This window comes from Chelon labrosus, assembly GCF_963514085.1.
Source record: "Chelon labrosus genome assembly, chromosome: 8".
Taxonomy (NCBI): domain Eukaryota; kingdom Metazoa; phylum Chordata; class Actinopteri; order Mugiliformes; family Mugilidae; genus Chelon; species Chelon labrosus.
The window spans coordinates 30266151-30279093 of record NC_140358.1 but is presented as its reverse complement, the minus strand read 5'-3'; the positions used below and the strand labels follow the sequence as shown (position 1 = coordinate 30279093).

Here is a 12943-nt window from a genome sequence, read left to right as displayed (position 1 = left end):
CCTACTGATTCCACTACAGGAGGCAACGTCCCTATGATGACAATGACAGACGTCTCTATTCTACATAAGGAGGTGAATCAAACACTGTACGTATCAATGCTAAGCTAACGTTCAGGACCAGACTCAGACTCTGTCAGTCACCAACACGCTTGTTTTTATAGTTTAAAGCTGATCTTTTAGAGACATGAGCTACAAACACCACCACCCTGTGTGCTATACAGTCATGGACGAAAGTATTGGCACCCCTGGAACTTTTCCAGAAAATGCACCATTTCTCCCAGAAAAAGTGTTGAAATTACAAATGTTTTGGTATACACGTTTATTTCCTTTAAGTGCATTGGGACAACACAAAAAAGCAGAAGAAAAAAGCCAAATTTGACATAATTTTACACAAAACTCAAAAATTTACTGGACAAAATCATTGGCACCCTATTAAAACTGTGGGTAAATAATTTCATTTCAAGCATGTGATCCTCATTTAAACTCACCTGTGGCAAGTAACAGGTGCTGGCAATATAGAAATCAAAACTGAAGCCAGTTGGAATGTATAAAAGTTGACTCAACCTTTGTGGTGTTGTGTATGCCACACCAAGCATGGAGAAGAGAAAGAAGAGGCGAGAATTGTCTGAGGACTTAAGAAGCAAAATTGCGGAAAAATATCAACAATCTCAAGGTTACAAGTCAATCTCCAGAGATCTTAAAGTTCCTTTGTCAACTGTGCGCAATATAATCAAGAAGTTTTTAACCCATGAAACTGTGGCAAATCTCCCTGGACGTGGACGAAAGAGAAAAATTGATGCAAGAATGCAACGCAGAATTGTTCGAATGGTGGATAAACAACCTCAGTCAACTTCCACACAAATTCAGGCTGTCTTGCAGACTCAGGGTGCAACGGTGTCAGCTCGAACAATACGTCGTCGTCTGAATGAGATGAAGCGCTATGGCAGGAGACCGAGGAGAACCCCACTTCTGACACAGAGGCATAAAAAAGCAAGACTGCAGTTTGCAAGAACATACCTGAGTAAGCCTCAATCCTTCTGGGACAATGTTTTGTGGACAGATGAGACTAAGGTAGAGCTTTTTAGCAAAGCACGTCATTCTACTGTTTACAGAAAACCGAATGAGGCCTACAAAGAAAAGAACACGGTACCTACAGTCAAATACGGTGGGGGTTCAAAGATGTTTTGGGGTTGTTTTGCTGCCTCTGGGACTGGGTGCACTGATTGTGTGCAAGGAATCATGAAATCTGGAGACTATCAAAACATTCTGGCCCGTAATGTAGGGCCTAGTGTCAGAAAGCTGGGTCTGCATCAGAGGTCATGGGTGTTCCAGCAGGACAATGATCCAAAACACACCTCACAAAGCACCCAGAAATGGTTGGAGACAAAGCGCTGGAGAATTCTGAAGTGGCCAGCAATGAGTCCGGATCTAAATCCCATAGAACACCTATGGAAAGATCTAAAAATTGCTGTTGCGAGAAGGCACCCTTCAAATCTGAGACCTGGAACAGTTTGCAAAAGAAGAGTGGTCCAAAATTCCAGTTGAGAGGTGTAAGAAACTTGTTGATGGTTATAGGAAGCGATTGGTTTCGGTTATTTTGTCCAAAGGGTGTGCAACCAAATATTAAGTTGAGGGTGCCAATGATTTTGTCCAGTCAATTTTTGAGTTTTGTGTAAAATTATCTCAAATTTGGCTTTTTTCTTCTGCTTTTTTGTGTTGTCCCAATGCACTTAAAGGAAATAAACGTGTATACCAAAACATTTGTAATTTCAACACTTTTTCTGGGAGAAATGGTGCATTTTCTGGAAAAGTTCCAGGGGTGCCAATACTTTCGTCCATGACTGTATCTGAATATAGCTGGCTCCGCCCACAAATGACTGCTAGCCAATAACAGAGAGATGATCTGTGATGATCAGCCTTCAGATGTGTCAGTGTTTAAAATATTTAAGTCTGTTGCAACGTTGGAGCAAACATGAAGAACATTAAATAAACAGGTTTCATTAAAAGTTAAAACGTGTGAATGTTCCTACCGACGGGTTTGGAGGGTTCCTCAGCTCCTACAGCGCCACCTCTGGCTCCAGACTGTCGGTCCACCTCAGAGTCCTGAGAACAGACGACAGCTTGTGACAGCTACGTCCCAGTAAACAACGAGACATAAATAAGGTTTGGACATGGAGACACTTTTAGACGTCTAAACTATTAACTGATGAATTAAAAGATGATTTAAAGCAACACACAGTAAAACTCTGAGGACTCCAGTCCAACCTGTTCAGATGCTGGTTTGGGAGGATCTCCAGTTGAGTCTGGATCTGGTCTCTGTGACTCCTTCACCGTTGGTTCAGATGAGTCCGCCTCCACAGGAACGTCAGGAAACGTTTCTTTTTCATCTTCTGGCTGGTTTGTCTGTTTCTTTTCCAACAGATCTCCAGCTGGTTCTTCTTCTACAGTGTCTGACTTCTCGTTCTCTGCAGACTCATCAGTCGTGTGTTTTCTTGGAGTGTTTTCTGTCTTTGGGGTTTTTTGAGGCACCAGGTTATCATCAGGAGTTACTTTTCTTTTTAGCTTGTTCTGTGAATTCTTTGTGGCAGCACGACTGTCCTTAGAGGTGACGCTGACGTCTTTCTCTGGAGTCGTTCTAGACGTCGCCTCCTTCTCTGGAGTCGTTCTAGACGTCGCCTCCTTCTCTGGAGTCGTTCTGGACGTCGCCTCCTTCTCTGGAGTCGTTCTGGACGTCGCCTCCTTCTCTGGAGTCGTTCTGGACGTCGCCTCCTTCTCTGGAGTCGTTCTGGACGTCGCCTCCTTCTCTGAAGTCTTTTTTGAGGACTCCTTCCTCCCCTTCGACCTCCTGTCGGCCTCGTCCTGGTCTGAAGACCTGGATTTGCTTCGCCTCTCGCTCCTCCTGCTGTTCTGACTCTGGTACTCGCTCCTCTTCTCGTCGCCCAATTCGACGGGCCACCTGCAGAAACATTGCTAATGAGTGATGACAGGAAGGAAACAGGAAGGAAACAGGAAGTGTGAGGAGGCAGTTTCTGACCCGTTGGCGAGTCTGGCATATTTCCGTGAGAGGTAGGACTTGAGTCTGCAGCCGCTGAGTGTGACGGGGTTACAGGTCAGCTTCTTAGCCACGTTCTCAGCCTCATCAGAACTGGACATCTCGATGAAACCCTGAAACACGACTCAGACTCAGAACAGCAGCCACATAAACTACGTCCTGTTTCTAAACCATGAACCCTCTCTGACCTCTCGGCGGCTGCGGATCAGGAGGTAACGCACCGCCGTCCCCAGGCCTTTCACCACTCGGAGGAACTCGGCGTCCGTGTAGAATCGCAGCGGCAGGTTGCTGAAGTAAATCACTCGGCTGGACTCTGATGGAGACTGAAAACAAAAGCCAGATTTAGAGATGATGTTCATGTTAGTTCTATACGCAGTCCCTAAGAATGGACGTTACGTATCTAGGACATAGACATGACTGAGTTATTGACAAGATATTTAAGAAAACCAAAAGTAACTGGTCTGAGGAGGAACCTGCTACTTTGGAGAAAATGTTTCTGTTAAAAAATGAAAGAAATGTTTGATTAACTACAGAGTGGAAGCTGTTGACAGATATATGGACAGATACCAGCTCATGTTCTCATGCTGATATTAATCCACCTGTGGAACCCGTGGATCCTTATTATAGAACTTAACCTAAAACACTGAAGTATAAACAAGATCTGAGGCAGGAGATGAACAGAGACTTACTGCAGGTTCATCTGGGACGTCTTCATCTGCAACAAACAACCAATGAAACTTCATCAGAGATTTAAAACTCAACACGTTGTTGGAGCGACGGACCAATAGAAACTCATCGGACAACTCTACCTTGGTTGTCGGACTCGTCTTCTTCCAGTTCATCCAGAGTGATGCAGTTCTCCAGGTCTATGGGGAACTCTGCTTCTTCCTGAAAACCAAGAACACATAAATCCTCTGAGACGGTACGCCTGAAGATCATTTTAAAGTTTTCACTCCAACAGAGATCGCTCGGCTCCTGGTGTCATGTCCACGACTGTAGAGTAATAAATTCATCATTCTACAGTTACAGTATCATCAGTAATAAACCGGGTTCTAAACCGGGTTCTAAACCAAGCCCACCACCAGCCTTCAAGACCAGTCCTCACACACCTGGATATAAAATGTGATTGGTTCACCGAGAACATGTGACAGACAAGCTCCGCCCACAGTGAAACAACAACATGAAGTTTTCTAACCTCGTCTTCCAACAGATGAGTCTCTGCTGTTTCCTTCTCCATCACCTCCTCCTTCCTCAGCGGTTCCTCTCCATCCTTCACCTCCTCCTCTCCATCCCCTCCATCCTTCACCTCCTCCTCTCCATCCTTCACCTCCTTCACCTCCTCCTCTCCATCTGTTGGTTAAACTGTTTCTTTAAATGTTGTCTTTTGCTGTAAATGTTGAGAAACAGCTCTGTTGTGATTTCTACCTTTTCCTGGACACACTGATCTCTCTTCAGGGCTGTGGAGTTCCTCCTCAACATCTTCATCCTCCAGATTCTCTCCATCCTCTGCGATCACCTCCATCCCCTCGATGTCACTGTCCTCAGAAGACAACCTGCAGGGATCACGAGGACATTTATATCATGTCATTAGAAACTAGAGAAGTTTCTCTTTCCATTGATACCAAGCATCTGGAGCTAACCAGCTAGCCTCAGCTTGAGTCTATCCACATGACTCTACATCAACTATCCACCACATGGTGACTTGACTGATAGAATATGATCCCTGTGTCTCAGTTTCATCCTTGGTCCTCTGTCTCCATCTAGTGGTCTAATGGTGGTACTACAGGGAATAAACATAATACACATCTTGTAGCTTAGCATTGCTATGTAGCATGCCTTGGTGACTGGTTCCCCTGGGGAGTTCCATGTGTGAACAACATGGAGGAAATCTCCATCTTCTTCTGGATTGTATAATGATCTCAATGGTAGAATGTGATGATGTCCAGGAGAAATAAAATGTCCAGAGGTTGAATTGTGTGTACGTTGCCTCCTGTAGTGGAATCAGTAGGATTCTGTAGCCAGATTCACTTTCAAGAGGTAAGAACCCAACGTGGAACACTTTGGGTTCTTTGGTTCTCCACATGTCCAGATGGAGAGTGGGCCTGGTTCTATTGTTACTAGAACCTTTGTGGTATTTGTTTTCAGACTGAGATAGACACGACTGATGAGAACTTACTCTGACATCTCCTCCATCTGTTCCTCGTTTGCAGCTTCAGGTTTTTGAGGGGGAACCGGTTCCTCCTCAGATCTGGACTGGACTGGATCTGCTCAGAGAAGAAAACTTGATTCATCAACTTGATTCTTGAAACATTCATCACAAACATTAGCAAAACAAACCTTTTGAATGAAGCTGATTAACTATAATTTAACTGCTGAAAGTAAACCCACTATTACAGGACTCAGTTTTCATGGATGGTCCTTGTGGAGCTTTAAAAGTTAATTAAAGGTTTTAAATCAAGTTTAACCGTCATGAATCCAGGAGAGTCTGTTTTCTTACCAGGTTTCTCTGGTTCCACCGCGTTCTCTCCGGTCCTGGTTCTGGTCAGGGTAACCGATTTCTCTTCTGATTTTTCTCTGGACCTGGACCTGGTTCTGGTGTCTCTGCTGTATTTTTCTCTCGATTTGTCTCTGGACCTGGACCTGGTCCGTTTTTCTCTCCCAAACTCATCTCTAGATCTGGACCTAGTCTTTCTTTCTCTAGATCTAGACCTGGACCTGGACCTGGTCCGTTTTTCCCTTCCAAACTTGTCTCTGGACCTGGACCTGGTCTTGGAGTCTTGACTGCCGCTTCTTGTCCTCTTGGTCCCCGTCATCTGGTCTTTCTCTGGACTTAAACTCCTCATCTTTTTGGTTGGACTCGGTTCCTCATCACACTTCTTGGCCGATGAAACCCCCCTGCAGGACGGATGAAGAACTGGTCAGAAGCAGCGTTAATAATCACTCTGTGGATCTAATCAGCTGATCAGTGATGCTCACATGAGGCTGCTGTATTCTCCAGAGAAGGAGACTTTCATGGAGTCACGGTTGATCTTCAGAGAATTGGTCGAATAATATTCCACCAGCTTCTGAGCGTCAGAAACATTTGTCATCTCGATAAACGCCTAGAACGTGAACCCAAAGCTGAAGTTACATTCGACCCAAGTAACAAATGTGTTTCTTCATCGATCAACTCATCTCACCACAGACGGCAGGAACAGAGTGTAGAGCGGCGGGCCGAAGCGTTTGACGATGCTGATCAGATCCGATCGTCCGTCCTCTCCAGTTGGTGACGGGGTGAAGCTCACCACCCGAGAGCTCTGAGGAGGAACACGAGAACCAGAGAAGACTTAGTCGGGTCCAACGGGTCAGAACACCTCCAACGAGTGTCCTGAAGGACCCAGACTGAGAGTTGAGGGGTTAAAGCTGAGTTACTTTATCTGGTCTGAGGTCAGAGCTGAGGGCGACACCCTGCCCAGTTCTTAGACCATTTACTTTGAAGAGAACTCTCACCAGGACTAACTACATACCAGCCTGCCCGCTCAAACCTGAAATCTGGGCTCATCAGACCTAGGGATGTTCTGATTGGTAACGGGCTTCAGTCAAGTCTGATTTTTAGAAATGAATCCTATATCTACCTATCATCATTGTCTTGAGACTGAGTAGTGTGAGCTGAGTGTTGATGAGGCGTTCACTGCCTCTGGGACACAGTCAGGTCAGTGTCAGCTGTCCATAACCTACCTGGAGGAAGTGAAAGGCGTTAGAGATGCTGAACTCCATCTGCTCTCCGTTCACAGTCGGAGGATAGTTGACATGAAACTTGACCAAGTCCTTCGCCTGATCCACCGAGCCCAGCTCCATGAAGGCCTGCAGGGTTTAAAGCCAAGTAGTGAGTAGGTAGGTAGGTAGGAAGGTAGGTAGGTAGGAAGGATGGTAGGAAGGAAGGAAGGCAGGTAGGAATATAGGTAGGTAGGCATATAGGTAGGCAGGTAGGAAGGAAGGAAGGAAGGAAGGTAGGTAGGTAGGTAGGTAGGTAGGTAGGAATATAGGTAGGTAGGAATATAGGTAGGTAGGAATATAGGCAGGTAGGTAGGTAGGTAGGTAGGAATATAGGTAGGTAGGTAGGTAGGAAGGAAGGTAGGAATATAGGTAGGTAGGTAGGCAGGAAGGTAGGAAGGTAGGAATATAGGTAGGTAGGCTGGAAGGAAGGTAGGCAGGCAGGTAGGAATATAGGCAGGTAGGAATATTGGTAGGCAGGAAGGAAGGTAGGAATATAGGTAGGTAGGAAGGTAGGTAGGAATATAGGTAGGTAGGAATATAGGTAGGTAGGTAGGTAGGTGGGAATATAGGCAGGTAGGTAGGAAGGAAGGTAGGAATATAGGTAGGCAGGTAGGAAGGGAGGTATGTAGGAAGGAAGGTAGGTAGGTAGGTAGGTAGGAATATAGGTAGGTAGGTTGGGAGGAAGGTAGGCAGGCAGGTAGGAATATAGGTAGGTAGGTAGGTAGGAATATAGGTAGGCAGGTAGGAAGGAAGGTAGGAATATAGGTAGGTAGGCAGGTAGGAAGGTAGGAAGGAAGGTAGGTAGGCAGGAACATAGGTAGGTAGGCAGGAAGGAAGGTAGGAATATAGGAAGGTAGGTAGGTAGGTAGGCAGGAATATAGGTAGGTAGGTAGGAAGGAAGGTAGGAATATGGGTAGGCAGGTAGGAAGGAAGGTAGGAATATAGGCAGGTAGGTAGGAAGGAAGGTAGGAATATAGGTAGGCAGGTAGGAAGGAAGGTAGGAATATAGGTAGGCAGGTAGGAAGGTAGGAAGGAAGGTGGGCAGGTAGGAATATAGGTAGGTAGGAAGGAGGGCAAGGTGGTAAAGTAGTAGGTAGGTAGGTAGGAATATAGGCAGAAAGGCAGGTAGGTAGGAAGGTAGGTAGGTAGGAAGGAGGCAAGGTGGTAAAGTAGTAGGTAGGTAGGTAGGAAGTTAGGTGGGTAGGTAGGTAGGCAGGAAGGTAGGTTGGTAGGAAGGCAGGTAGGTAGGAAGGAAGGTAGGCAGGAAGGTAAGGTGGTAAAGTAGTAGGTAGGTAGGAAGGAAGGTAGGAAGGAGGCAAGGTGGTAAAGTAGTAGGTCGGTAGGAAGGAAGGTAGGTAGGTAGGAAGGAAGGTAGGTGGGTAGAAAGGTAGGTAGGTAGGAAGGAATATAGGTAGGAAGGTGGGTAGGAAGGAAGGTAGGTGGGTAGAAAGGTAGGTAGGTAGATAGGAAGGCAAGGTGGCAAAGTAGTAGGTAGGTAGGAAGGTAGGTAGGTAGGTAGGAAGGAATATGGGTAGGAAGGTAGGCAGGAAGGAAGGTAGGTGGGTAGAAAGGTAGGTAGGTAGGAAGGTAGGCAGGAAGGTATGTAGAAAGGTAGGTAGGAAGGTAGGTAGGTAGGTAGGAAGGAAGGCAAGGTGGTAAAGTAGTAGGTAGGTAGGAAGGAAGGAAGGTAGGTAGGTAGGAATATAGGTAGGAATGTAGGTAGGAAGGTAGGTAGGAAGGCAAGGTGGCAAAGTAGCAGGTAGGAAGGAAGTTAGGTAGGTAGGTAGGTAGGAATATAGGTAGGAAGGCAGGTAGGGGGGTAGGTAGGAAGGCAGGTAGGTAGGAAGGCAAGGTGGTAAAGTAGTAGGTAGGTAGGAAGGTAGGTAGATCGGAAGGTAGGTAGGCAGGTAGGTAGGCAGGTGGGTAGGTAGGAGGGAAGGTAGGAAGGTAGGTAGGCAGGCAGGAAGGAAGGTAGGTAGAAAGGTAGGTAGGTAGGAAGGAAGGCAAGGTGGTAAAGTAGTAGGTAGGTAGGTAGGTAGGTAAGGTGGTAGGTAGGTAGGAAGGTAAGGTGGTAAAGTGGTAGGTAGGTAGGTAGGTAGGAAGGTAGGAAGGTAGGAGGGTAGGTAGGCAGGAAGGTAGGTAGGTAGGAAGGTAGGAGGGTAGGTAGGTAGGAAGGTATGTCGACTCACCAAAGAAGGAAACATGAGGATCTTGACGATCTTTCCAAACGGTTCAGACAGTTTCCTCAGATACGCCTCGTCCACCGACTGAGCAGGAAACTTGACACACACAACCTTCCCTCTGTCGGACGTCTAGCAGGAAACACAGACGAGTGGTTGAAGCAGCAGCAGCTGGACTCAAACAGGATTTATAAAAGATCTCAGAGGGTTTACCTTCTTTTGGAGCGTCCTGTTTGACTGAGCTGCTGCTGCTGCTGCTGCTGAACACAGAATAAAACGACATGTTGAGAAGACGTAACACTGCTGGACTCCCCTGATCCAGACCACTGAGGTGCTTCATCTAGTCTAGACCACCCCCTATGCTGCTGGTAGCTTCAACACATCAACCACATCCCATTCAGACTGAGAGCTTGTGTTTGTGTTCACCTCCTCGTGGTCTCAGTTCTAGTGTCTGATTTGTTTACCTTGGTTCTGATTGGCTGCTTTTCCTTTGCCCTTCCACTTCTCTGATTGGCCGGTGAACCTGAAACAGGAAGAGTTTTTTAGGACTGTGAAGGTCTGATGCTAATGAAAGCCAACGGTAGAGTTTCTACAGGAAACATCTTCTAGAAACACAACAAGTCCAGATGAGTGTCTTTAGTTCTTGGATATCGACAGGTATTAGACGGTTACCTGCTGACCGTCTCCATGCGACAGTCCCAGTGTGGGAACCTGGAGGACAGACAGAGACAGAGTTACACAGAAACCAGCTGATGTTTGTCGTCCTTGGTGACCAGGAGGGACACTTACTGCTGCAGGAGGCTGAGCTGTCCGTCTGCATGCTGCGCCCCGTTCACGTGCTGAATCCAAACCTGAAACACAAACAGAACAAGACAAGGAGTCAACCTGCTGCTGCTGCTCAGGGGAGACGTGGCCGACGGCTGCAGCTCGCTGTCTCCCTCGCTGTCTCCCTCGCTGTCTCCCTCTCTGTCTCCCTCTCTGTCTCCCTCGCTGTCTCCCTCGCTGTCTCCCTCTCTGTCTCCCTCCCTGTCTCCCTCCCTCCCACCACCGGAGTCTGATTCAGGGGATGAGTTTGGGGGGGGGGTGTCTTACCTTCTCTGACAGCACAGTCATGTCACACAGAGAGCACGAGTAAGGGAACGCTGCAGGAGACGAGCCGTGGAAGTCCAGAGCTTGTTTCTCAGAGGGGGCCGAGGGCTGGCTGGTCCTGCTGGAAGAGGGTGGTCCGGACTCACCACGTCTGGGTTGGTGATCCTTAAAAGGAGGAGGGCGAGGAGGGCGAGGAGGAGGAGGAGGAGGAGGAGGAGGAGGTCGGTACTCGGCTGGTCGGACCTCGGAGAAACGAGAAGGACGAGCTTCTGGGGCGAAAGGGGGGCGGTCCTGAGTCTTACCGTACTCAGAGGGGCCCGGTCTGTGCTGGAAATCCGAGCTGCTGGTTCTGGGACTCCCCCGGCGGTTCTGGACCTGCTCAGATGAAAGAGGACCCGGTGTGACCCGCTGGTACTGGTGGAGATCCTCCCGGTCTCTGGGAGGGTAAACGCTGGAGGACGAGGACGAGGACGAGGACGCAGAAGGAGCAACGAGCGCCTCCTTCTGGCTCTTGATCTGTCTGAGGATGAGCGGCAGCGACTCGACGGTGAGGACGTCTTCAGGAAGCTCGGCCAGCAGAGCGAGATCCCCGGGCTCCAGCCCACAGCTGCTCAGGATGCTGACAACGCCGTCCTGCGACCACTGAGCCGACGGTAACGCCACCGAGCCTCTGGAGGAGGGAGGAGGAGGAGGAGGAGGAGGAGGAGGAGGAGGCAGAGAGTAGGACGATGGGTAGGACGAGGAGCAGGCCTCCCGAGGCCGGCGAGGTCCGGGCTCAGGTCGGAGGTCAGAGTCTGACGGCGGCCGTCTGAACGGGTAGTTGTGAGACATGACGGTTTCCTGGTGACGGGAGGCGTGAAGTGTGACGAAAAGATGGAAACACTTCAGCTGAAATGAACCTGAAACATAAAAGTGTGGACGCACAGGAACAGACATGTTCAGGAGTCTCTGAGGAAACGGAGGAAGAAGAAGAAGAAGAGGAAGAAGAAGAGGAAGAGGAAGAACGACCCCGCTCAGCTCTGAGGCTGGAAATAATCACATATGATCAAAGAGCCAGTCAGTGAAACCAGGGAGCTTTTACTGCTTTTATTATTAGAATATGGAAAATAAAATAATGTTACGGCTGCTGTCAAGAACTAAACATATTATTTATGAGCTTCATCTGTCAGATATCATCCTGAGCCTCTGAGACAACTGTAAACGTTAAGAACAGCTTTAAAAACGCCTCGGCTAACAACATTAGCTAACTGTTAGCTTCCCCGGCTAACTGTTAGCTTCCCCGGCTAACTGTTAGCTTCCCCGGCTAACTGTTAGCTTCCCCGGCTAACGGTTTGTTTAAAATGTGGAGCGGCGGACTTACCTGAGACTGACTCTGAGAAGAGTTCAGGAGAAGACGGAATAAAAAAGAAAGAGTTGAAAGTGAAGATGTCGCTGCCAACAGACAGTAAAGCAGGAAGTGTAACTGTTTATTAGAGAAGCGAACTGACCGACACTTCCTGGTCGATCTGCTCATGAGACGTTAGCGCCACCTACTGGTGTGGAGGAACTAGAAATATTAAATTAATTAAATTAAATTAAATTAAATTAAATTAAATTAAATTAATTAAATTAAATTAAATTAAATTAAATATTAGACTGGTTCACAACATAGAACTAAAAACTAAAATAATACATACAATTACCTCAAATGTGATAAAAATAAAATAAACATCCATAAAAAGAAAACAAATCACATAAAATTAATTCATTCATTTATCTTCTGTACCTGCTTATTCCTGTGAAGGGTCGTGGGGGGCTGGAGTCTATCCCAGCTGTCATTGGTCTAGAGGGGGGGTCCACCCTGGACAGGTCTCCAGTCTATCCCAGCTGTCATTGGTCTAGAGGGGGGGTCCACCCTGGACAGGTCTCCAGTCTATCCCAGCTGTCATTGGTCTAGAGGGGGGGTCCATCCTGGACAGGTCTCCAGTCTATCCCAGCTGTCATTGGTCTAGAGGGGGGGTCCATCCTGGACAGGTCTCCAGTCTATCCCAGGGCTAACACAGAGAGACAGAATCACCAATGAACCTAACCAGCATGTCTTTGGACGGTGGGAGGAAGCTGGAGAACCTGGAGAGAACCCACGCAGACACAGGGAGAACATGCAGACTACACACAGAAAGGAACCAGTCAGCCTGGATTAGAACCCAGAACCTGACAGCACTTTATATAAATATTAAATGAATTACAAAACATAGTAAAATAGAATAAAATAAAACACAATAAAACACAAAAAACAATGACAATGATACAGTGAAATTAAATAATATATAAATAATATTAAATAATAAAAAAACATCACATTAAAGTAAATAAATGTGTTAAATACAATTAATGCAGTAACAGCTGATAAATCCTGTAACTTTGGTCATCATGGTTTTATTTCCTGTTTATTCATAAAATAAATGAAAATAAAAATAAAAATATCTAAATATAATAACAACGCACTGATATATGTTCATGAATATGATCCTGTTATAATAATGGAAATATATTTCTTGTGAAATAAAAGCAAACATTAGCAGGTGGTGCAGCAGCAGGTGGAGCCACAGACCACGTGATGAAGACACTCAGCTGATGGATGGTTTGGTTTTAATGAAACAGCAGAGACAGCGCCACCTACAGGACCAGGTTATAGAGACATGTCTGACAGTAGTGACACTAAACGTCTCAGCATCACTTCATCTGATCTTTATTAACTTATTAACGAACTAAAGAGGTTCAGGATCATTTATGTTGCTGCTGATAATTCAGTGTGAATATTCAGTGAATCACTTCAGACTTAAGATGCAGCAGCTACACACGTCACCGCCTCAGTCCTCTCTCTGAT

The 12943-nt window shown here is 46.7% G+C and overlaps 1 protein-coding gene across 5 annotated transcripts in view; it reads right to left on the bottom strand.

The window, feature by feature from the left end:
* The window catches only part of matr3l1.1 (matrin 3-like 1.1), a 14140-nt gene extending 2606 nt beyond the window's left edge, over positions 1–11534 (bottom strand). The window contains exons 1-20 of one of the 5 annotated variants that reach the window (XM_084550354.1): positions 11438–11534; positions 10081–10976; positions 9778–9839; positions 9661–9699; positions 9453–9511; positions 9202–9248; positions 8998–9120; positions 6770–6895; positions 6232–6348; positions 6029–6153; positions 5550–5947; positions 5229–5316; positions 4478–4605; positions 4248–4402; positions 3862–3940; positions 3742–3767; positions 3241–3375; positions 3035–3165; positions 2266–2956; positions 2031–2130 (exon numbers count right to left, since the gene is read on the bottom strand). In XM_084550354.1, coding sequence (XP_084406480.1) covers positions 2031–2130; positions 2266–2956; positions 3035–3165; positions 3241–3375; positions 3742–3767; positions 3862–3940; positions 4248–4402; positions 4478–4605; positions 5229–5316; positions 5550–5947; positions 6029–6153; positions 6232–6348; positions 6770–6895; positions 8998–9120; positions 9202–9248; positions 9453–9511; positions 9661–9699; positions 9778–9839; positions 10081–10908 — 3457 coding nt within the window. In that variant the 5' untranslated portion in view covers positions 10909–10976; positions 11438–11534. Of the gene's footprint in view, positions 1–2030; positions 2131–2237; positions 2957–3034; positions 3166–3240; positions 3376–3741; positions 3768–3861; positions 3941–4247; positions 4403–4477; positions 4606–5228; positions 5317–5549; positions 5948–6028; positions 6154–6231; positions 6349–6769; positions 6896–8997; positions 9121–9201; positions 9249–9452; positions 9512–9660; positions 9700–9777; positions 9840–10080; positions 11412–11437 lie in introns of those variants that run through there. The other 4 variants (XR_014699206.1, XM_084550353.1, XM_084550352.1 and 1 more) reach the window with 4 other exon arrangements.
* Positions 11535–12943: the final 1409 nt, after the last annotated feature.